This window comes from Mesoplodon densirostris, chromosome 1 (genome assembly GCF_025265405.1).
Source record: "Mesoplodon densirostris isolate mMesDen1 chromosome 1, mMesDen1 primary haplotype, whole genome shotgun sequence".
In the NCBI taxonomy this organism is placed as follows: Eukaryota; Metazoa; Chordata; class Mammalia; order Artiodactyla; family Ziphiidae; genus Mesoplodon; species Mesoplodon densirostris.
Genome location: NC_082661.1, coordinates 12,240,294 through 12,265,259, shown reverse-complemented (window position 1 = coordinate 12,265,259; position 24,966 = coordinate 12,240,294). Strand labels below are relative to the sequence as shown.

The following is a 24,966-nucleotide window of genomic DNA, read 5'->3' as shown; positions in this document are numbered from 1 at the left end:
ATCACTCTGGCCACCATTTGGTCAATGGATTGAACATGGACAACATTAGAAGCTGTTTCCAGGGTCCAGATGAGAGATAAGGATGACCTTTACCAGGGTGGTGACACTGAAGAAAGAGAAGGGTACCCAAAGTCAAGGAATAGAGAAAGGGAAATTCAGGGTCATGTTTAAGCTTCTGATATGGGCAAGTGAATTCCAGAAGGCCTGGTGTCTTAGTCCATTCAGGCTGCCATAACAGAATAACACAGACTGGGTGGCTTATATACAACAGAAATTTATTTCTTACAGTTCTGGAGGCTGGGAATTCCAAGATCAAGGCACCAGCTGATTCGGTATCTGGTAGGAGCCAGAGGAACAGCTGTATTCTCACTGGGCCTTCACATGGTGGAAGCAAGCAGTGAGAGAGATCTCTGGGGTGTTTTTTACAACAGCACTAAACCCATTCATAAAGGCTCCATCCTCATGACCTAATCACCTCTGAAAGGACCCGCCTCCAAATAGCATCACACTGGGGATTATGTTTCAACATATGAATTTTGGAGGGACACAAACATTCAGTCTATAGTCCCTGGGGAAGGCGTGTCCTAAGACCTAGAAGAAAAAAAGTCACCAAGGACAGATATGCCCCTCATTATTCAGCATGGCTCAAAGGAGCTTCTTCCAGGCAGTTCTCCAAGACTTATGGCTCCATTTTAGACAAACCCACTTGAAGCTCCCGTGGAATATAACTCTCAGAAGCAGCTATGCTAATCCCAGAGGAACCTGCTTCCTCCCTGCTTCTGTCTAGCAAATCTAACAAACAAACAAATAAACAAAACACCAGCAAAGAATACTCTCAGTGTTTAAACGTAGTTGTAGTGGAAAACAAATTGAGCAAAGGAAGAAGACAGAGATAAAAATTCACTTTGGAGGGCCTCCCTGGTGGCGCAAGTGGTTGAGAGTCCGCCTACCGATGCAGGGGATACGGGTTCGTGCCCCGGTCTGGGAGGATCCCATATGCCGCGGAGCGGCTGGGCCCGTGAGCCATGGCCGCTGAGCCTGCGCGTCCGGAGCCTGTGCTCCGCAACGGGGGAGGCCACAACAGTGAGAGGCCCGCATACCGCAAAAAAAAAAAAAAAAAAAATCACTTTGGAATCAATCTTCAATAAACATCAATATTTATTGAATATGAACTCTGGGCCCAGCCTTGTGCACAGGGTTTCAGAAATAAGGAAGAATAAGAGAGCCACTGACTAGTGCACTTGAGGGTCCAGCTCCTTCAATAGTCATACTTCTTATGATAAATTACTGCACTGGCATTTGGGTTTATACCTCATTCTCGTGTGTTTGGTGACCCAAGTCAGTCCCTGGGGCTTAATCATCTCTGTGTTTTCACAGAACTGAGTTTTTGTACTTTAAAGCTGGTAAGTAGACCTATGTAAGTGAGAAACATTCCATTGGAAGTGCCTGGCAGGCCTCTCTAGCATTTGCTCCAAAAGGAGTAATTTGAGGGCGGGAAGACACAAAAGGTGTTGTCTCTGAGGGTTCCAGAGTATTCTCTGCATTTGAGTTGGAAAGTTGGGCCCAATATTAGTCCAAGGCAACTTCTCAAAATGTTTCTGGCTAAGGGAATGAGTCTGCATGCCTAAGGATCTAAAATGGGACACCCCCCCCCCAAACATTCTGCCTCTGGGGGCGCACTCTCTCTCCCAGAGGAATTGAGGTGCTTGGCTGAGGTTACAAGTGCAACCCACCACTGAATTAACCAAACAAAATTTTTTCCTGATTTGAATTTTCCTCTACTTTCCAAATGAAGGTCAAATTAAGATAGCAAGAACCAACTTCCACCATAAAAAAGACCCAAACCCAAAAGAATATTTTTTTTTTCTTTAAAGTTATTCAATGCAATGATAGTTTCTACATTTCAGATTTGAGGTTCAGGAGCATAAAACCATGCGCTGATGCAATCTTTCTTTAGGTTTCGAAAGGCAGGTGAGTTTCCATTTGTACTTCCATTTTCTCCCTGGCTTGGTGATGGTGTCGGATCAACATTCCAGAGCTCCTTCCGGACGGCCCTTAAGCCTACGGAAAAAAGTGATTAAAACCTAACTGAGGGCCAATATCCTGGAGTATCAGTATATGGGGATGCAAAGGGGAGGTGGGAGAGACTCGAGTTTAAATCCAGCGACTTTAAAGGCTAACGATGACTTTGTTTTTATACGAAGGAGCCAGTCCCGGGAACACCCACGCGGCTCGAAGAAGAGGGAACGAGTCTGAAAACCGAAACCGGCCCAGGACACACAGACGATGTCCCTGGGGCTCGCTAGTCCTGCCGGCCGGCGACACGCGCACTCCGCGGATGCACCGGGCCCACCCCAAGGCCATCTCGGCCGGGGGGCCCCCGCCGGGGAAGCTGGGGCTGGGGAGGAGGTGGAGGGTTGGAGGAGGGGCGGCCTGGCCGAGGCCCCGCCCACGCCCTGCCCACGCCCACGCCCCGCCCCGCCACGATTATAGCTGATGACTCAGGGCGGAGCTCCACATCCAAGCGGCGCCGCCGCCAACTTATCTGGATGGGACCAGAAGTTTCTAGCCGGCCAGTTGCTACCTCCCTTTATCTCCTCCTTCCCCTTTGGCAGCGAGGAGGCTATTTCCAGACGCTTCCAGCCCTCTCCGGCCACGTCACCCCCTCCTTTAATTCATAAAGGTGCCCGGCGCCGGCTTCCCGGACACGTCGGCGGCGCGCACGACTCTAGCTCCGGCCGCGGCCAGCGAGCGACTCTGCACCTGGAGGTCCGGCACCCCGCGACCCCGTGACCCGGCACCCCTTGATCCGGCACCCCGGCGGCCGCCCCTCCGGGCCAACCCCGACCCAGCATGAGCGCTGCCACCCACTCGCCCATGGTGCAGATGGCGTCCGGCAGCGGCGCCGGCGACCGCGACCCCCTGCCCCCTGGCTGGGAAATCAAGATCGACCCGCAGACCGGCTGGCCCTTCTTCGTGGACCACAATAGCCGTACCACGACGTGGAACGACCCGCGCGTGCCCCCCGAGGTCCCCAAGGTGAGCAGGGCCCGCGCCGCAGGCCGCCGGGTCAGCGGCCCCCCCTCGACGGCCAGCGGTCGGGACAGGGCCGTAGGGGGCGGCTGGACTGGGCCGGGCTGCGGGGACGCGAGGCGCCAGGTGCCCGCCGGCCGTAGCCCGCCTGAGCCGGTGCCCCGGAGGTCAGTGAAGGCCACCTGGGACGCACGGGCCCCCCAGAAGGATACCAGCTCTCATGGGGGTCGGCCTGCTGCCCCCCCACGAGCCCCCTCCCTTGGCCGGCGTCGGGGCGAGGGGGAGGTCCGGGAGAGGACTGTCCTCCCTGGGCCGCGTTTGGTTTCCGGGGGTCGGGCGGGAAGTGGGACCCGCGCGGTGGTGCCGGGTTCGGTCCACCGGCTCGATGCGAGGGGCCGTGGGCCAGGAGACGAGGGGAGGCCGGCCTGGTCAGCATCGGAGGCCCAGGCCAGGCCCCGCCGCGGCCTCCGCCCGGCTTCCAGGGCCGAGATCCTGGTTTCACCCTGCTGACCGTACTTTGGCGGACGCCGGGGGGCCATTGGCAAGCTGGGGTGGCGGTCTTTTAGGGTCTGTTAGGAATTTTACCCCCTAAAGTTCCTGAATTCGATTGAAGGTGTCTTGACTTCACCCTCCCATCTCAGGCACAGAGTGACTCAGGAGGCTGGATGTAAATTCATTCCTTTTTTTTTTTCCCATTCTGTATTTGAAATTAAAATTGTGTTATTGGTTGAAACTGTTTTCACTAAGAATATATTCTAGTATGACTTGTTAAAAACAAGATGCTGTTCTTCCAGGCAGTTTCTAAACTAAAGATGTGGGACTGTCTCCTAGTTGGCTATTGCCTTAGACATTGCCTCACACTGGCAAGAAAGAGACTTTTTTTTAAATGGCAATACATTCCCTTCCTTGTTATGTTACTAAAATACCTAGGATTTGTTTCTAATACACAAATAACTGTGTAGTAATACTTTTGTATTAGAAGGATGCCTCATTTACATATATACAGGGATATATACTACTTAATCCTTAGAAGCATGAAAATTTGAAAATAGAAACTTGGAATGAGTCTGTTAACTTAAAAAATTATAACTAATCGTACTACTCTTGTAATTTTCTATAAATTTGAGCTTTTTCAAAATATTAAGCTTGGCAAAAAGAAAAATACTTAAAGGGTAGTGTTACGTTGTCTGGGCAAAATAAAAATAAAAGTCATAAAGAGCTGATAAGTTATTTTGAAGATTTAAAAATTCACAAAATTAAAAATGCTTTATAAATCATTATTTTAGAAGAAAGATCTGTGTTATCCACCTTCATTTTTATGCAGTTTTTTCTTAAAAATATTTATAAGACTGGTGCCCAACAGTGAGACATTGTAGATTCAGCAGCTTACATTTATAAGAAATTTAAATTGTATATTTATTTCTGAAAATTAGTACCTAGAGGCTATAATTAGCTGGGATGGGCATAACCATATATACTTTTTTGCTTGTCTGTTCAGCCCATTATTGAGTGAAACTGATGCTCATTTCAAACCAGCTCTGTTACTGCAGCCTGCAAGGATGTAGACCTTTACTGTAGGCAAAAAACCACAAAAAACAAAAGTATCATTTTGAGGCTTCCTTCCTATAGAGACAGGGACGGTCAGAATCCGCTGGCATCCTTGGTGGTGAGCGAAGATCAAGTGTGAACATACCCACTGTGAGTGCAGTGTTAAGTCCCACCTTGCTGGCACTTTGTTTTCAACATGAAACTCACCCAGCACGTTGAGATCTTTGTGCATCTGTACAGTGGATGGGTTAGGCTTGGTTTTATAAACTTTCTCAAAGGGGAAAAAACCAGGTTGAGTTACTATTATTGTTCTCGACAAGTAGAAAATACGAGCTACTAAACCAGAAGTCTGATGCTGGAAAAGTTGATTTGAAAATTTAACAGTCAGAATTTTAAAGTTGAAAGGTCCTTAAAGACCTTTTACCCCAGCCTCTATTCTTCTGAGAAAGAAACCCAGAGAGGGGCTTCCCTGGTAGCAGAGTGGTTAAGAATCCGCCTGCCAATGCAGGGGACACAGGTTTGAGCCCTGGTCTGGGAAGATCCCACATGCCTTGGAGCAGCTAAGCCCGTGCGCCACAACTGCTGAACCTGGGCTCTAGAGCCCGTGAGCCACAACTACGGAGCCCACGTAATAAATAAATTTATAAAAAAGCCCACAAAAAAACAAAAAACAACCCAGAGAGTTCAAGTGTGTTTCCAAAGGCCACTCAGCTAGTACCAAGAGCAAAGAGAGAACTACACTGAAAAGTCGATAAGAGGCAGTGTATCTGTTCAGAGGAAGGTAGAAGTGTCTTAAATTTTTATGAAACTATGAAGCGTGCAGGCTGGAATACTTGGTAATTTTTGTGTCCTCCCAACCATCAAGTATTGGGTGGCTGACTTCCGTTCTGTGACTACTTAGATGGTGATGGCTGGATGTGATCAACTCAAGAAAAGAGCTCTCTTTACCAAATTAATTACTTGAGATTTCTCAGCATGGTACCAAAACATAGGGAGAAAACTAACATTCAGTTCATTAGCTCTGGGCTTCATTGCTTTCAAGACTGTGCTTTGATATACACAGAACATCTATGTGACTAATTCACTTTCACTTATATGAATGACACCTTACTCCAGAGTAAATACAATGGAAAATCCTTCGCTGTTACTTTATATTCGAAATTTGGTTTCTTAATGTGGAAGGAGAAAAGGGCTCAGGCAGAAAACAAAGGGTGATTTTAGAGGAACTGAGCTAAGAGGACCCCCTGAGCATCCTTACTTTCAAGAGGAGATGCTGTCAATCAATAAAGAGCTATTCATTGAACATGAAAAACAGAGAAAGCCCTCTTCTGGAGAAGACAGCTTCTGGGTGTTTACAGTTTAACCATGTAGCTACAGAAATGGCTTTCGTCGAAAGAAGAAAAAGATCAGAACTTTGGTTTAGTCTTATCCTCTGTTGTCTTACGATTGATCCTCTCTCATTCCCCTGAGGTGGTTAGAGTGACTTTTCATCCCATTTTTACAGAGGCGGCAACTGAAAGCAAGTGTCTTGCCCTTCATTGCAGAGGCAGGACAGCTAGAGGCAAAGGCTTTGGGCTTAATCCAGCTCCACTCTGAGCAACTGAACCTGCAGTCTTCCCGGATATCGATTTTCTGCACACGTGGGCTTCCCACTAATCTCCTGGCAGTTTCATACCAGTCCAGGCCCCGTCTCTGGCAGAGAGCTTGACGTCCACTTTGGAGTCAGGGGATGTACAGTTTCTGTGCAGCCACTCCTCCAGGCTCTCTTGCTAAATAAACAGAGGCCAGATATTTCGGAGCGTGCGCTGTGCTGCTCCCTCACAAACCTTCCTGCGACCAGAGTGAGACCCTCCTCCCTGGAGGAGCAGGGCTGTTCTAGCTCTGCCGGTCTTGGAGGTCCCCGGCACGGATTCCCAAGCCTGGCAGTCTCCAGGGAAGCCTTTTAAGAACACACGTTGCCAGCTGGGTACCCCCTTTTTCAATCTGAGTTGCTCAGGGCAGGGCCCAGAAATCTGTATGTCAAAAAAGCTTCCCTCTTGGTTCTTGATTCCGTCAGTCTGGCATTTGGGAGCCACCGAAGGACAATGATCCCACTTCTTAGGGGGGCGGGGGAGCTGTGACTTCACGTGCGCCTGCGTAGGCCTTGGCATCCTCAAGGGGCCTGCTCAACATCTAACCTGCAGAGCCGTCACCGGAGCCTCCCTTCCTTCGTGGTGAAACTCGCCCGGTGCGTGGCTTCTGGGAACGAAGATAGGGGTGGCGTGGGGAGGGCTGGAGCCTGGTGGGGTGCCAGTGCCGGGCGTGGGGAGGTGGTCCCGAGACCCTCCTGGACCCCAGAAAGAAGCAAGCCAGAGTCTCTCCCTCTTGTCTTCCGCTGCCGGCAGAATCTCACCACAGTAATTTGACAGATTATCCTCAGGCTCTGTGCGAGACAGGTAGGAACATCCTTTCAGAGGAAATCGGAAATGTTTTGAGTGTCGACTGAAGTAGAGCCCCATTTCTTCCCCTTCACGTTCGGCGGAGCTTCCTGAATTTTCTTAAAGATGAGATCACCTTGTTCTTTGCAGATTGACTGCAAGCTCTTGTGCCTCTTAGAATCGGGACACAGTCAGGAAATGAGTGGCCATTCTCTCCTTTGTATTTCCAGCCAGTTGCAGTTACTCTGGAGCAAATTTCTTTATGACTGATGAATAGTGATTTGCTGGGGGTGGATAAAGAACATGGCCAGATGCCTTATGAGTCCAGCTCATCCAGGACCTTCATTTTCCCTTCTAAATAGCAGTCTGTGTTTGGCTTATGCAAGAACTGAGCAAAGCTTGTCCCCTGTTTTGTGGAGTATATTTACCCTTTACAAGGGTAGAGTCAGTGCCTGGGAACCGTGGCAGCGTTTGACGTTAGCCAGGGCCGGGAAGGCTTGGTTGTTTGTTGCTGTTGGGCTGCCTGTGAGTCAGAAGGCTTCATACCACCCATGAGGCTTGATTAGCACTGTCCTCGTTTCTGGAATGACACACAGTTGCCTTATATAAACCACTCTGCATGTCTGTTAACTTCCTATTGACATTTTAAAATGATCTGGTATTTTTCATAAAAATTAAGAAACCATGCGTAATCCAAAGCTCCTCTTTCTCCTTCATAGTTTTGCTGTTTTCATGTTGCTCTTACATATTTAAGACACCTTGTATAGAAAAACTGGGAGCAGATGACAAAGGCCTTGCTTATTAGGAACCTCCAAGGACCCTCTAGTGCTGATGGACACTGAGGAAACCTCTCTCATACCTGACTGAGGAATCCTCCAGCCCCTCCCGGCTCCCCATTGCTCGTGAATCAAGTCTACACACCCTTTTGTGCCTCAGCCCTCAGACTCACAGCTGGACTTGTGAACCTAGGCTCCAGATCCCCTCCTTTTGCAGATGTGGAACTAGCCCTTGTTTGGCGTTGTGCAGCTGCGTGAGATATCTGGTGTTCTTAAACTCTTCACATATTTCTATGACAATTTCTTTGGGGGCCTTGGCAGCTTTTCAGCAAGCCAGGCAGCTTGTAAAAGCTTAAGCAGAGAGAATTTCTTTAGGAAGGGATGAACTATTTTTTTGTCTGTCAGCATATTTATAGATACGTGCCAGACGCAGGTGGGTGCTTTTCCAAACCTTCTCTCTTTAAGTCCTCAAAGCAGCTCACTAAGGTGGAGGCTGTCAGGCTCACCTTATGCATGAGGAAACAGACTTGGAGAGAGAGGATGTGCCTGGCCTCTCAGCTATGACGAAACAGAAAGACTGTTGTGGCCAGAGGTTTACCACCACCCCCACCCCCACCCCAGGTGACAGACAGGCTTGCCGCTAGTGGACCTGGCTGCTTCTTTATACTCAGTCCTTTATGCTCCGAGCTCGCCAGGAGCATAAACAGCCTTGAGTCCATCTCTTCACAGCCGATCAGAAATGTTGGCTCGTTTCCTGAGCCTGGGTCTGAACCTAGAAGATGGACCCCAGTCTTCACTCATTCATCTCTTCCGACATTTTTGAGCACCTGCTCTCTGCAAGTCATGGTTTTAAAGGCCACACAGAGGACAGTTCTGCCTCCTTCGGTGCCATTTTCCACAAAGCATTTATTCGGTCTCTCCGGTGAAGTAGGCTATCCCTGCTCTGGACTCCACATTACTTCAATTCGAATCTTTCTTCCGAAAGGCGGCACTTTTCTGCTTTGCCTTGGGGTCACGTCCCTGTGGACTGGGAGTCCCAGAGGCACAGTCTGCGTCTCTTTCCCCTTTCTGCCTCTCAGAGCCCGGCAGGGTCTACAGGCTCAGCGTGTGAAGGATTCTGCGTGGAGAAGAGTAAAACATGGGCCTGGGCTCCGGAGTGGACAGGCTGGTTGAGGGAAAGCGTCCCTTCCTGAAGAGCGTGTCGCGGGAAGCCTTCTGTTGGTTCCTAAGCGGCGGTGTCTCCTGCTCCCAAATGTCTCCCGGGAGCCGGTTCCTTTTTATTGAATTTCTGAATGGCCTTTTCTCCACCGGGGACTTTGGTATTGATTCCCTAAATTCATCCTTACGGCTCTGGAGAAGCTCTTTTTTGTCCCCGCCAGTGACACAGCGTCTTGGAGCAGGCCTGCCGGGGAGGCCGGTTGCTGGCAACAGCCAGATGCCTCTAAGCCACAGCGGCAGAGAGCAGCTCCGGCGCCACGGAAGGAGTCTCTCTCCAGTTTTTTTGTCCATGAGGCTGGCAGTAAGATCAGACGCTGCAGAGCGAAGCCTGTTATTCACTGTCAATTCTGAAGCGCCCGGGATTGTAGATTGCCTGCTGCCTACATTAGGAGCCTGTAAACAGTGCGCCTCCCAAGAGCTCCCTGCACAGAGCTGTGTCCCTAGTGATTGAGGCGGGACTTTCCCCTGAAAATGCCTTAGCATCCTTTTGAAGAACAAACATTTCCTATTTTGAAGTAACTTCCTCAGTTTCTTGAAAATTTAATTTAATTTAACTTAAAGAAGAATTGTTGTTCTTTTCAGTTATTTAAAAAATTCTTCTTGGACAAAGAAAGAAAGAATGAATAGTTCAGAAATGGAAACGGCAGGAAGAAAGGAGAGGACGTGTGTGGCAGAGAAGGCAGCCACATCACTTGTGAATCTTCCAGATTATTCCATGGACCCTGAGTGTCAGAGCGGGACCAGCGCTCCTGCTGGGCTAGACCTGGGTTCTCTCCCTGCAGAGGCCCCATGCTGGGCTTGTGTGGAGTCTTGGGTCTGTGTGACTCAGAGGTGAGCCCCGCTGTCGCTGCAGTGACTCAGCATCAAGCCCTGGCTCCCTGACCGAGACCACACTCGAACTGAATGTTCCAGGTCTGCGCCTCAGCCCAGCTCCAACCGGGCGAAATGAAATGCTTTCCCTCCTGCTGCGTTTTACCCCAAGAAGGTGAAGGGTTTGGAGACATTAGCCAATCATTATCACACAGTGTACAGGGGTGGCAGGAATAGTGAAAGGGTTAACGTATCCCCGGCCTTGGCGTCTGACAGACCTGGGTTCTGGTGATCTCAGGTAAATCACTCACCTTCCCCGAGCCTCAGTCTCTCCTTCTGAGAAACGGGCATACACCAGTACCTGTCCAGCAGGGTCATGAGGATCGGGAAAGTGATGAGCCAGGGCCTGACCTGAGGCATATGTGCAGTCTGTGGCGACAGTCCCAGTCTTCGCCAAGAAGTCGGAGGGGATTCACAGGCGCTTGGCTTTCCCACAGATTGGACAGTGCTGGCTGGACGTGGGTCTCTTGGTTCCTAGATGGGTATGAAGTCTCGTTTCCCAAGGCAAGGCCTCTTCTTATCGCCCCTGGACCACTTTAGCTGACTCTCCTTCCACCAGTGTCCAGACACCCTCAGCACCCTTCCCGGGGGGTTCCTGTGTCCCTCGTGGGTGTGGTAGGTGCTGGGCAGTAACTCAGCGTGAGGGCAGATGAAGGCTGTTGGCCTTCTGGAGCCTCAGCCAGACCTGCAGCCCACAGCTTCATCCGTCTGTGGACTCACCCCAGATACCCTGCCCAAGATGGGCCAGGGGAACTGTGTATCCTGTGTTCTGCAGGGGGCGCTGTGTTTACCCGTAATCCCGACTGCTTGAGGCAGGGCTCTCCCTCCAAGTCTCTGCACAGGCCTGAGGACCGACCACGTGCCCAGTGGTGTTGGGGGGAAACGGAGCCACGTTAAACGAGGGGCCGGCCCTCTGCACAGGCGTACTGGACCCTGCCCTAAGCGGGGGAAATGTCACCGTGGGTGGAAGGAGAGAGGCAGGGGGTTTCTAATTGCCACCACCCTTTTGGGGGAGGGTGGTTGCTGGGGAAGGAGTGCTTTGAGAAGCTGCTTAGGGTGGGGGAGGGGTCCTCCCAGCAGTCCCCCCGAGACTACCACCATCTGTCAGAGTCTCCCCTTGCCGGAGCTGTGGTTGACGAATCGGAGATTTTTTTCTTTTGCGAAACTTGTGTTTTGTACAAAATACATGTCCAGTGAAGCCCAGCACCCTGATACCAACAGATGCTTTGCATGGTTGACATCTCACAGACGGAGGAGCCCGGTGACTGAACAGTGTTCTACCTGAGTCTGAGAAAGAACCTTGAGAAACCCATGGAAATGTGTCCATGGGGATGAAGCGGTCTCTTTATCTAAATTCAGACAAGATTTCACTTCCTAATATGGAAATTTCAGGTACTTTTCCGTTTGTGATTTATGCCTTTAGATTGATCCCTACCCTTTTTTTTTTTTTTTTTTTCCCTGAAGAGGAAGTAGTTAGTCTTTAATTTCCCTGAAGCCATTGAGCTCAGGAGCTGAACTCCAGTGACCGGGATTCTCTTCCTGGTTCTGCAGTCACTTCCCATGTGACCTTGGGCCACATCTGCTCCATGGTATCCTTGAGGAGGGGTCCAGGGGGCCCATGGGGGCCTCTGAGCCCCGAGCGCTCTCCCCAGCAGGGGACATACCCAGCTGTGGCCTGGAGACTGCTTATACGCCCTGGGGGGACACACTGAGAGTATTAGGGGGACACCAGCAGATGTTCTACTCCCAGACGCCTCCTGCCCCAGCCTGGCTTGGCTCTTTCCCCTGGGTCTCAGGGGCATGTGTGCAGGAACCACAGTCACTGCAGGTTGCGTGTTGATTCTCAGGTGAGTTTGTCTGCAAGGCAGACCCCTTCAGCGCCTGGGGCCTGTTGAAGGGAGAGGGGAGTTTAGCGCTCAGGCCCCTAGAGTTGTTTTTAGCTGTGTTTGCTTCCAGGTTGTGAAACTTTAGATACACTTCTTAGCAGAGAAAGTGCCATCCCTGCTAATTAGTGCTCTTAAGACTCTCAGATAAAGGGGCTTCAGACTCTAACAGGCTCATTACCAACTTGGTGAGATCACTGAAGAATTAAACCCAAATTCACAACTCTGTAAATAGGCCCAACCAACTGTTGCTTGGGAAAAGCTGGGTCCATCAGTAACTATTTGTGGAATGGAGGAACGTAGTTGTATAGGGCACGGGACAGCTCAGAGTTTACAAAGACTTTCTCGTGCCTTATCTCACTTAAATCTTGCAAAAAGCCCTGGAACGCATGGGGATTTTTATAGCTGGGGGAACTGAGTCTTAGTACCAAGGAGTCCTGTCCGAGGGCACACACCTGGCGAGCAGCAGAGCAGGATTGGAGTCCCGAATGGCAACTTGAAAACGGACTCATCTCTCTTGTTTTAAGCACATCTTAAAAATGTGCTTTTCCCTAGCAGAAGCACATAGGGACACCCATCTCAGTAATCCCAGGATCAACTGTACATACTTTTTTTTTTTTATTGGGGTATAGTTGATTTACAGTGTTGTGTTAGTTTCAGGTGTACAGCAACGTGAATCTGTTATACGTACACATATATCCACTCTTTTTTAGATTCTTTTCCCAAATAGGCCATTACAGAGTATTGAGTAGAGTTCCCTGTGCTATACAGTAGGTCCTTATTAGCTGTGTATTTTATATATAGTAGTGGGTATGTGTCAATCCCAATCTTCCAATTTATTCCTCCCCCACCCCTTACCTCCTGGTACCATAAGTTTATTTTCTACATCTGTAACTCTTTGTAGATAAGTATACATACTTTAATAACAGGGCATATCAGTTAAAACCTCCAAGCACCTGGGACTAGATTGCTTACAGCTCAGACTCTTGTCTCACTAGGAGTGCTGTAAACAGACCTTGGTGGATGTGGACTTTACTTATTAGGCAGAATTTGCCCGAAGTCCATTACGTGCCCCAAACAGGGCTGGGGCAGTAGAAGAGACCCTTTACCACATCCCAGTGGGAACTTTGAGTTCGGCTGTGGGGATATAGATATGTCTTTATATATCACATTGGCAATGATACCTTATTTCATGTCTGTGGCCTGTAATACCAAACGAAGTTTTGGTAGAATGTTGAAGCGCAGGTCTGTGCGCTTTAGAAGGAAGTTTTTCTTTTGTTTTGCTTCCTGCCTGAAAGAGGCAAGCCAAGCCACTTTCTTTTGATCCACATCCTCGCTAAATGGGGAGTCCCAGGATTCTTATTTCCCGCCATCTTTTTTTCTGTTTTAGGAGTTCTGAAGTGTCTTTAGTAAAAGTCACTGCCTGGCAGGCGTGAGACTCTTCTGGCCTAAAAACTCAGTTGATAGAATCGGTGTCCTACTTAGGACTCCAGGCTGTGGAGGCGGAGGTGCTGCAGGGCAGCCCTCAGAGTTGCCTTTGTCGCTGTTCCCCTTCATTCAGACTGTGGTTTGTAGGTGTTGAGCCCCCGTTTGAAAGAGCACCGTACCGTGGAGCTGGGGTCGGGGCTCACAGGGGCGCCGTTTTCAGGGTTTATGGTTCCGCCCTGCTTTTAAGGTGCAAGGTCAGCAGCTTCCTCCTCTTCACTTGGTTCATGAAACTTTGGAGCACCTTGAATTCCAGAGAGTTCTAATGTGATTTAACTGGGTACAGTCAAGAGTGGTCATTTTTAGATTTCCGCCACATCAGCTTTTCCTTGTTTTTGAGCTTTATGTAGGTGTTTAGAGCTAGAAGAGATCTTGGAATCAGAGGACACAGAGAACGTCAGGGCTGCAAGGAACCTCCTTTAGGTCAGTGCTCCCAGTGCCATGGGGGCTGGACTTGCCCACACACCTTCTGAGTCAGACTTTGTTGGGGTTTGAGCGTAGCGTCTGCACTTTTTTGCATTTCCTGGGCGCCCCGGACGCCCCCTAGAGTCTGAGAACCACTGCTTTACAGAACATCTGGGCCTCCCCTTCATTTCACAGCTGGGGAAACTAAGGCCCAGGGAGGGGATGTGAGCTGCTTGCGTAGCGCACATATTTCAGGGCAGTGTCGGCTTTAGGACCAAGCGCAGCCTCTTTCCAAGTCTCCTAGCTGTCCCCTAAGCACCCACATTGTTACTAAAACTCAGTAGTGAAGTTTAGTTGTGCTCTTAAGCAAACAAGACCTGTGTGAGCCACGGGCTCATCCAAGCTCAGAACCTGGCCCCAGGCTTGTCTAGTAATATACCTTGTACTCGATAGGGCAGACTTTGGCTCACCTGAGGTAGTTTTCCCTCCTTTTTATCCCGGCCTTCTCATGGAGTTGTTTGGCACCTGCAGAGGATTTTAATGCAATGCACAAAGCAGAAGTGAACCAGTTCATTTTATAAATCAATGCAGTGAGATAAGCAGTGGAAGTCAGGCTCTTGTCTCCTAATTGGATTTCATGTGTATGTATTCCTGATGGCTCTGCCCACAGGTAAGGATAATGAGCTGAGCTGATTTGGAAAACGCTTCCTGTAGAGCCGTCACTGCTCCTTAGGGAGCTAAGGCAGGCGGTGATGAGGAGGCAGGGCCGGCCATCATCTACTTGGTGACCGCGATGGCACCCCGTCCCTATCACGGGGTCACACAGAAGTGCAACCCCCAGGAGACGGAGTCCCCAGTCCCCAGCGAAGTCAGGGTGGGGCAGGTAGTGCCTTTCTTCTATGAAAGATGCTGGTTGGTATAACCAGTAGGCTTGGGCTTGAACTCGAGAACACTTCTTGTGGGACTGAGGAGACGTGTTCTAGTCGTATTCTAGGAGAATTATAAACATTAAACATTTAAAAGACTTTTTTCTTGGACTTCCCTGGCTGTCCAGCGGTTAAGACTCCACCCTTCCAATGCAGGGGGCGCGGGTTTGATCCTACATGCCGCGCGGCGTGGCCAAAAACAAAAAAAAAACAAACTTTTTCCTTTGAAAAAAATTACGTCTTTTTTTTTTTTTTTTTTTTTTTTTTTTTACTAGACTGTGATGAAAACACCACAGAAGATAGGAAGGGCAATTTAACTCTTTGGGGCGGTGCTTTTTGGTTAGTAAAACTGAAGCATTTGCTGTTGACAGGGCTCTGATGGGAGGAGAGTAGAAACAGAGGTGGTGTCAGCATCGGGTGCAGACTTTGTTATATGGGTGGGCGTTTCATTTTCGGTTTAAATTATTCACGTAGAAGTGTTAGTTTTCTACTCTGTACAAGTGAGGTGGTCTTTTTAACTTGCCTAAAGCAGTGTTTTCCAAACAAAGCCCCCACCAGAGTGGCACGGGAGCCCGCCTTCTTTCAGAGGCCATCATGAGAGATGTGTGGGTTTTTATCACATGGCATAAATGGGTCGTTAATTCACACGGAACCAGGAGTGCAGACCTCAGGACTGTAGGAAAGTGGCCTCCAGGCCTCCCGTAGCCACCCGGCCTTCCAGCTTGGGCCCCTGACACCCCCAGCCCTGCCTGCGGTGACCACACGCTCCTTCCACGGACCCGGACGTGGCACTGCTCCCAAGACCAGGTCAGGTATGGGCTCCACTGTCGCAGCCCCTGGGGCAGGCGGAACTGCTCTCCTGCCCGCCTTCCCTTCTTCCTTCCTTTTTCTTCCCTTTTCTCTTTCAGTTGAGGCACAAAATATGCTCAGGGAGATGCATAAAAAGCACAACTCGTGGCAGGCCCGCTCCAGTACCTTCTGGATCCGGGGGCTTCCCCCAGGAGCCGTCAAGCCTCAGCCAGGCCTCTGTACGGTTCCCAGGCCCCGGGAGGGTCTGAGGTGGAGGCCCAGCCAGCAGCCGGCGTGGCGATGCTGGGGGTGGCAGCCCTCACCTGTTCGGTCTGGACAGTGTGGGCGGAATGTGGCAAGGGAGGGGCAGTGTTGGGGTCCCAGGGAAGTGGACGGTGTGAGAGACTTCGACACGGACGTACACCCGTTTACCACCACCCAGAGAAAGACGGAGAACGTTTCCATCCCCTCCGAAGTGGGGGGGGGGGGATCCCGTCCTTCCCAGACGACTCCGTTTTCTCCAGGTGCAGTCACCGTTCTACTCCGGTCACCACCAGTTAACTTCGTCCTTCAGCTTTGATTCCTCTGACACTTCAGGGTCTGAGGAGCATAATCATGGGCCTGTTGAGCGGGGGATTCACATGCCTTTTAGCCTTCCCGGCATCCCTCTTTTTTGGGGTGGGTGTCCCTCTTGACGTGCTCTCATAAAACCTCACGACAGCCCTGGGAAGTGGGTGTTGCTAGCACATTGTCTAGAAAAGGGGATGAAGGCTCACCGAGGTTCAGAGAACTACCCCAGATGAGAGAACTGTTACCAACAGAGGTGAGAATGGACTTGCATCCTCTCTAGGAAAGCCCCCTCCTACTCGAAAAGCCCAGGCGGCCCCCCATCCGCAGGGCCTCCTGTGCCTTCCAGGTAGTTTTGCTTCCTGTTTGTTTCATGCAGCTCCCAGTGGGCAGGGATCATGCCTCGCTGCCTTGGTAATCCCATGGTACCAAGCAACTCGGGAGGAGGATGTTGACCAGGGGCCGGTCAGCGGATGAGGGCTGCTGACCGCTCAGCTCTGCTTTTGTGCGTGGCCAGGAGGAAGCCCGCAGAGACGATGCCCCGGCACTCGTCCAGGCCCCTGCTCCAGGCTGGAAGGAAGGTGCCCAGTGCGTGGAGAAAATGCCCGGACGGCCTGTTGTGAGTCAGCTCCGAGCGGCACGGTGTTTCTTCGGTCCCTGGTGCTGCCTTCCTTTTGGTGTCCCTCTCATGGCAGGAATTTGGTTCTGAATGTGAGGCCTGGACCCACTCCCTGCTCTTGGGTGCCCTGAGTTAAGCAGGCTAAGATAATGCCGCTGCCCTGAGCACGTGGGTATTCTAATCTGAGAGTGCCTGTCTGCTGGCGTCCCCAAGGACATGGCAACACCCTTGCCTCTCCTTCGTGCTGGAGGCCCTCCGGGGCGGGGCTCGGCAGGAGGCAAGCAGTTCATGGGTCCGAAAGGGCTAAGTTCCAGGGTCAGCCCTCCGCTCTCCCTACTTGTGACCAGTTTTGCCCCACTGGGAATTACACCCTGAAGCTCCTAGAGCCTCAGCTCTTGGCGTTCCTTTGCAGCTCAGAGGGATGCCTCGTGAGGAAGGATCACGCTCCTTCGTAATAGTTCACCCACTCGGTGTGTGTCAGTGGCACAAATCCTTAGCCCCCTCCTCCGTAAGAGGACCCTCTAGTGCTCAGGAGATCGTCAGGACCGGAAGCCGTGGGGGTCCCTGGTTTCAGTTGCCCAGCCTCTGCTTGGTGAGAAGTGACATTGCCCGGTGAGTGACGGGCCAGCCTTGTTGTCTGAAACAAGATCTTTCTCTGTGGTACATCTGGAACTTGGCCTTCTCAAGGGTCCCAAAATAGCCAGGCCGCTGAAGGGAGAACTTCGTGAGAGGACATAAGAGAGACCCAGCCACTCCTGGCCAAGCAAGCTTTGTTGGCATCACAAGACCAGCACAATTAATCCCCGGGTTTTGTTCTCTCATCCTGTGCTGCTTCTGCATTCCTTGTGTATCTCCCTTTCTCGCAGCTTGTTCTGAAAATATTCCTGAGGAGGCAGCCTCCCGCTGCCGCCCCTTCTCGGCAGATTTCCAAGCTGTGGCCTGCGTTGGGGTCCAGCACGAGTCTGTATCGCTAGGAGACATGAGGACCTTTTAGAAAGCAGAGAAGCTGGCTGTGGCTTAGGGAGTTGGAATTGAACGCTCCTCACGCCTTCTGATCTGGGTCTGAAGATCTGGGAGGCGGTCAGTGACTTACCTATGTGCACTGCTGCTGTGTCACCCAGAAAAGAAACCTGTCTTACCAGTTTGGGAAACTGGGACTTCTCTTGTGCTCAACAGATACCTTAGCTCCCCTGCTTCCTCTGGATGCTTCTGATTCTTAAACTGCTGCACATACAGCGGCTTCAGTAGGGGATGGGGCATCTGGAAGAAGTGGGGGGTCAGGGGAGGTGCCCACACATTCTGTGCTCAGCTGCCCTGGCTGGCACTGTGGGACCCAGGGTCACTCTGGAAGGTCGGAGTGCTCGGTGCCATGCTTGCTCCTCTTCAGGGCTGTCTCCTTCCCAGTTTCTAACAGGTCTGTGTTTCTCTTTATTTTAGGAAATCGCATCCTCTGCAAACGGGCCTTCGAGGGAGGGCTCCAGGCCGCTGCCCACGAGAGAAGGCCACACCGTGTACCCCCGGCTCCGGCCAGGCTACATTCCCATCCCCGTCCTCCACGAAGGTGCCCAGAGCCGGCAGCCACATCCTGTCTTCGCCTACCCCCAGCCTGGGACGCAGCGCTTCCAAACCGAGGTAGCCCCGGCGGCCCCACAGAGGCCCCAGTCACCTCTGCGGGGAGTGGTGGAAGCCACCCAGCCAGATAAACAGTGTGGACAGGCGGTAGCGGTAGCAGCAGCCCAGCCCCCAGCCTCCCATGGACCTGAGGTAAGGAGAGGCTTGGCTCGCGGGCCTGTGGGGTGCGACCCGGGGGTGCCGGGTTTTGTGCTTCCTAGGCTGCCCCAGACCCTGATGCGGTGCCCAGGGCAACGCCTGGTGAGATGCGGGGCATCTGGGCCTGGCCTGCAGCGTCAGAGGTCACCCAGCAAAGATCGCTTGCAAGACAGCCCTGCGTCCCCCCAGCGTTTCACAGGTTGGTTTTTCAGGTGGGCAGGGATCATGGTTTATTTGGTAGTTAAGGAATTGGGGCTCAGAAGGGTAAACAGCTTGGTCCAAAATCGTAAAGTTGGAAGTGGCATCGCTGGGACTGGAAGCCTGGCCTTCTGGCTCCTCATGTGATGCCCCGTACACCCACCGAGCTTTCTATATCAGAAATGCAGAGATACTCTGTGTTACTTCATTCAGTTCAGTGTTCACAGGTAAGTATTAACTGCTTGGAGCTGTACTGACGTGAAAATGAGACCGCATACCTGCCCTTACGGTGTCCACAGTTTAAAAGGAAATGTAAAAGCAGGAGTCAGGAAGGCAGCTGCTTTTCAGGTTTTAAGCCTGAAGCCGACACTTCCTGCACTAATGTCTAAAGAATAGTTCTTAATCCAGTTCTTAGCTGAGATTTGAAGGCCAGTGGACCCCAGTAGGAACCCTGAGCCGTTAAGCCCTCTTGGTTTTCCTGTCTGCGCACCATCCCGTCGTGTCTCCTGCACTGCTCTTGAGCACAAATGCTTGCTCCGGGGGTGAAAAATCATAGTTAATGTGGGACACCAGGAGGCTCTTTTCCCTTCCTCGGAGAAGCGGTACCTGAATTTGTAATGTTTTTGTCGTAAAAATCAAAAGTGACACATCAGTCAGAGAAACCTGAACAAATTTAAGCTAGCAGGGCCCTTAGAAGCCAGATGGGGAAACACCCTTCTGATTTTCTAGAATAGAAAGTAGGTGGTCGGGAAGGGAAAGGGACCTGGCCTGCCTCGGTCCACACAGGGGACACAGTTCCCAGTGCCCAGCTGAGTTCTCTGTGGATAAGCAGGAAAAGAGTTACGGAAAGAGGAAATGAAGTGACAACAATAAATAAAATGTAGCGAGCGCTTCCTGTGTGTGGCACTGGGGCTGGGACACATGCACAGATTATTTTACCGAATAGTCAAGTCAGCCCAGTTACTGGGCTGGGGGTTAAACGCGGCTCCTAAAGCTACTGAGCTGTTAAGAATTTGAGCCCAGGCCTCTTGACTCCTGAGCTCCCAGTCTTAACACTACATTTTGAAAATGGAAAGGCTTACAGACGGGAGGTCATATTAAACCTGCTGCCCAGAGCAGGCGCACAATGGGGACAGAGTCGGAGGGCTGGACAGCGGGTGGCTCACGGGGCTGTGCATCTACCCTTTGCATCTTGCAGCGATCCCAGTCTCCGGCTGCCTCCGACTGCTCATCCTCGTCCTCCTCCGCCAGCCTGCCCTCCTCCTCTGGCAGGAGCAGCCTGGGCAGTCACCAGCTCCCCCGGGGCTACATCTCCATCCCTGTGATACATGAGCAGAATGTCACCCGGCCGGCAGCTCAGCCCTCCTTCCACCAAGCCCAGAAGACCCACTACCCAGCTCAGCAGGGCGAATACCAGACCCACCAGCCTGTGTACCACAAGATCCAGGGAGATGACTGGGAGCCCCGGACCATGTGGGCAGCATCCCCGTTCCGGTCACCCGCCCGGGGTGCGTCCAGCCGGGAGGGCTCTCCAGCCAGAAGCAGCGCGCCGGTGCACTCCCCGCCGTCCCTCCGCGTGCAAACCGTGGTCGACAGGCCTCAGGTATGGGAGTCGGTGTCGGCAGACTAGCTGGGGCAGCATCTCTCCAGGGCCTGAGGAGCTCTGTGCAGGTGCCCTGGGTCCCCCCACCCCGCCCCACCAGCCCTTCCTGCTTTACGCACATAACTGGGGGAGAGCAAGATCCTGAAAACGGCTGGTCATCAGCAGAAATGCAGGCGAGGGCTGTGAACCTCCGGTGCTTTCTACAGCTTTTGCTCATTTTTCCCTGCAGCTGCCTCAGGGGCAGAACTCCAGCCACCACCGTGGGCAACAGCGGGCAGAACACAGCGTCACACACCTGTGTGGCGGGGCCCAGGTGTCTCAGTGCCCACCATACCCTTGCAGTGCCCTGCGGCCCCTCCACACCCCACCCTCGGCGTCGTCTGCGGCCTCACTCACACCCCTTCCTGCACTCTGCAGGCCCTTCACTCTCTTGTCTCCTCTTTTGTGCCTTTGCTTGTGCTGGACCCACTTCCTGACATGCCTTCACAATCCAAGCTGTCCCCGTCCTCCAAGGGACAAGCCAGTCTTGCCACTTCCATGAAGCCTCCTCATCTTTCCCACGGTGCCTAGTATGAGTCCCTTACAGTTCAACATCTGATTATCCTGTGCATTTATTTCAAAAGTGTTCATCCGCTCCCTTCAGCTCTGCTCTGACCTTGGCCACAGGGAGCATGTCTTAACTCCTTTCTCCTCCTTTGCGGTAGAGGACCACGTTCCCTGGCCGATGCCCGGCTGGCTGGGCGGATGGGAAGCCTTCCTTCCTGCCTGGTGAAAGTTACAGGCAGGGCCCGCTTATCCTTCAGTAGAGACGTGCAGGCACTGGTTCCCGGGGGAGGAAGTCTTTTAGTTTTAGCTGAAGAACACTCGGCAGCCGGGGCCGCTCAGCTGCTGAGTGAATTCTCAGCCACGGTTTTTATTTTTTACTGTTTTTCAAATATTTATTTATTTTTTCAACATTGTTTTTTAAATATTTATTTATTTTTTCAACATTGTGGAAGTGCCTTTGCATTTATTTGTTTGTTTGTTTGTTTGTTTTTGGCTGTGTTGGGTCTTCCTTGCTGCGCACGGGCTTTCTCTAGTTGCGGCGAGTGGGAGCTACTCTTCCGTGCGGTGTGCAGGCTTCTCACTGCGGTGGCTTCTCTTGTTGCGGAGCACGGGCTCTAGGCCCACGGGTTTCAGTAGCTGTGGTGTGTGGGCTCAGTAGTTGTGGCTCGCAGGCTCTAGATTGCAGGCTCAGTAGTTGTAGCTCACGGGCTTCGTTGCTCCGTGGCATGTGGGATCTTCCCGAACCAGGGCTCAAACCCACGTCCTCTGCATTGGCAGGCGGATTCGTAACCACTACGCCACCAGGGAAGTCCCTTGGTCACAGTTTTTAAAAGGAAAGTGCCCTGTAAACAAATGCAGGGCATCTTCTTACTACAGATGGTGACACTGTTGCGGGCCCTCAAACAGAACACCTCCTTTTATTGTTTTTTTTTGTTTGTTTTTTTGCTTTTTTATTTGGAAATGATTTCAACCTTACAGAAGAGAAGTCCAGTATATGTGAAGGTCATGAAAGCAAAGATTTACCCATATTCACTATTAACATTTTGCTACATTTGCTTTATAATTTTTTCATTTCTCCATATATTATTATCTATATTTTTTGTTTGAGGTTTAATTGTAAATATCATGCCCAGTACCCCTAAAGATGTCAGCAGATATTTTCCTAAGAGAGCGACCTTCTCATTCACACCCACAGTAGAATTATCACATGCAGGAAGTGTAACGTCCTCAAAACGTTGTCACATACACAGTCCACTTTCAGATCTCCTTTATAGCAATTTCCTCCTGTTCCAGGATCTAATCTAGGATCATGAGCACTGCATGCAGATGTTGTTTTCCTTTAGTCTCCTTTAATCTGGAAAACAATTTCTCAGTCTTTCTTTGCTTTCATGACCTTGACATTTTTGAAGAGTACAAGCCATAGGGCGCCCCCTCTTAAGTGTTTCCAAAGTCGCTTACTCAGCCATTGTTTTAAAACCCAGGAAGAGGCGTGTGGCTGGTTCATGAGTGCTAAGGGCCAAAGTTAAGCATTTCTGGTTGGCAGAAGAGATTTGATGGAAAAGGAGGCTACTGGTGTTCAAATAGCCAAGCGTCCATCAGATCCTTACTCAGACTCAGTAATCCTTTCAAATGGGAAAGAAGTGCCCATTTGCAAAGCTGGAGATGTTTCCTCTCATATCTTTCCCATATTATCAATATTTTCTATAATTGGTGAAACAATATTTAATACTATTTCCACTTAATCTTATTTGTTTGTAGTGGCCTCCCTTTTATACCTTGTTTGGAAATTCCGTTTTAGAGGCTTGCAGAGATTTGACCTAACTGAACATTATAGTGGGATTTAGTGTTTTTAATATGGAGTACTTTAGAAATAATGTAGTCCAACTCCTATTTCCCAGTTGATAAAATCAGTGTGTGAGATTTTTAAGGGGGTTTTAGATGTTCACTTAAATGCTAGGTGAACCAAGATGTTTCTGTTTCAAGCATAGTTAATTTTTTTAAATATTGCTATAGCTTATAGTCATATTAAAGAGTATCTCAGCCTCTGTAGCCAATGTAGTCAGTGCAGAGATTCTGCACTGCTGAATGTTAGCTCTGGCACAAATGTGTCCAGGCAGAATTCTTACTGTGTTACCCATTTTCAGCATCTTGCTTATTCTCAAAAGATACATCAGTCTGGGCAGAAACCACAAGGCTGTCATAGGTTTTTTTTTTTAAAAAAAAAAAGATGATTATAACTTTTCTGAAACAGGAGATGGGAAGGCCACACCCTGAGTGGAGACTGTCACACAGGGTGATGAAGGGGGGCAAGTGGCCATTATTACTCCTTGGCTCCATCACCTGAAAGTCTGAGTCACCCAGGACTTTGCTTTGAGGTAAAGTAACTCAGCTGTCAGCATGAGTTTATGGTATTTTCATTTTTAAAAATTATATTGGTTTTCTTTTCATTGCCGTAAGAATACCATCTCCAGAAAAATTCAGTGAGAGATGACAGACCAAGAGACCAAGGTTAACGAATGGGAGCATAACAATGGTTTGGTCACATACATGATGAATATCATATTTTAATTTTGTAACAGGTTTGGCTGACTTTGAAAATCCCTCTTATACTATTAAACTTCAAAAAAGTCACTTCTGTTTTCTTCTAGTCAGTACTAGCTACAAACGACTGCCTGTGACTCTCAGCCAGTTATTAAAACTATCTCTGTGTCCTTGCCTCTTCTCAGCAACCCATGACCCATCGAGAACCTTCGCCTATTCCCCAACCTGAAAACAAAGCAGAAAGCAAGCCAGGCCCAGCTGGACCAGATCTCCCTCCTGGACACATCCCGATTCAAGTGATCCGCAAAGAGGTGGATTCTCAACCTGTTTCGCAGAAGCCCCCGCCTCCCTCTGAGAAAGTGGAAGTAAAGGTTCCCTCTGCTCCGGTGCCTTGTCCTCCCAGCCCGGCCCCTTCTGCCGTTCCCTCTCCCCCCAAGAACGTGGCTGCAGAAGAGAGAGCAGCCCCCAGCCCTGCCCCTGCAGAAGCCACACCTCCAAAACCAGAAGAAGCTGAGGTACCCCCAAAACATCCAGGTGTGCTGAAAGTAGAAGCCATCTTGGAGAAGGTGCAAGGGCTGGAGCAGGCTGTGGACAACTTTGAAGGCAAGAAGACGGACAAAAAGTACCTGATGATAGAAGAGTATTTGACCAAAGAGCTACTGGCCCTGGATTCGGTAGACCCAGAAGGACGAGCTGATGTCCGCCAGGCCAGGAGAGATGGCGTCAGAAAGGTTCAGACCATCCTGGAAAAACTTGAACAGAAAGCAATAGATGTCCCAGGTCAAGTCCAGGTTTATGAACTCCAGCCCTGCTCCCTTGAAACCGATCAGCCACTTCAGGAAATCATGGAGATGGGTGCCGCGACAGCAGACAAGAGCAAGAAAAGTGCTGGAAATGGAGAAGATCCCAATACTGAAACCCAGCAGCCGGAAGCCAAAGAAGCAGCAGCTCCAAACCCCAGCAGCACGACAGACACAGCTGCTAACCCAGCAGCACCATAGTCTCCACTAAATAAAAAATCAGCCCCGGAGACTGGGAACTGATTGTGTGCTCTAGAGAATTTTAAGTTGCATGCATCTCAGGCACTTAAAATCAGTTGGTTTTTACTCTTCATAGCCGCTTGGTACGCAGTAACTTGGGTGGAGGCAAAACACACTAATAAAAGGGCTAAAAGGAGAATGATGCTTTTCTTCTGTATTCGTATTCTGTACAAATAAAGAAGTTGCTTGTTACAGAAGTTTAACCCCATAGCTTGTTGTTTTGGAGCCCTCTCTGTATGGGTCCCACATGTTAGTCATGGATGTGAACTGTCTTTCTACAGCTCTGGACTGAAGGAGTTTTTGCAGGGTAGATGGGGAGGCCATTTCTCATCAGTAAACATGAAACCCATTTTTCAGAAGTGTTGCCATTTTAATGGGATGATCCTTGTCATCTCATAGCTAAAATACTTAACTTTAGATAGAATAAAATGTGTAAGGAGCCGTAGGAATACGTGTATGTTGGATGACTTTAATGCTGCATTTAAAAAAAGGAAAATAAAGTCATAATGTAACTCAGAATGTCTTCCGTGGTTTCTAGATTTTGAAGAGTGACAGCACCGAGATGGCCTTTCACTGGCTTCAGGAAGAATAAACAGACACGTTGACAGGCCTGCCCTGGGACCTGTGACAGCTCTACCGGCCCGACCCATGAGAAAATGAGTCTCGGTCATGTTTCATTCTCAGGTTGCAGCTGCAACCTGGGAAGACTCAGAGCTGTGAACGCAGGTGATG

At 50.4% G+C, this 24,966-nt stretch overlaps 1 protein-coding gene across 1 annotated transcript; it reads left to right on the top strand.

Moving 5' to 3' along the window:
* The first annotated feature begins 1,996 nt into the window (after nt 1-1,996).
* Nucleotides 1,997-24,753, top strand: BAG3 (BAG cochaperone 3). The gene is made up of 5 exons (XM_060098838.1): nt 1,997-2,073; nt 2,205-3,039; nt 17,974-18,300; nt 19,703-20,107; nt 23,380-24,753. Exons 2-5 carry the CDS (start codon nt 2,854-2,856, stop codon nt 24,193-24,195), a joined length of 1,734 nt encoding a protein of 577 aa, XP_059954821.1. The 5' UTR covers nt 1,997-2,073; nt 2,205-2,853; the 3' UTR covers nt 24,196-24,753.
* Nucleotides 24,754-24,966: the final 213 nt, after the last annotated feature.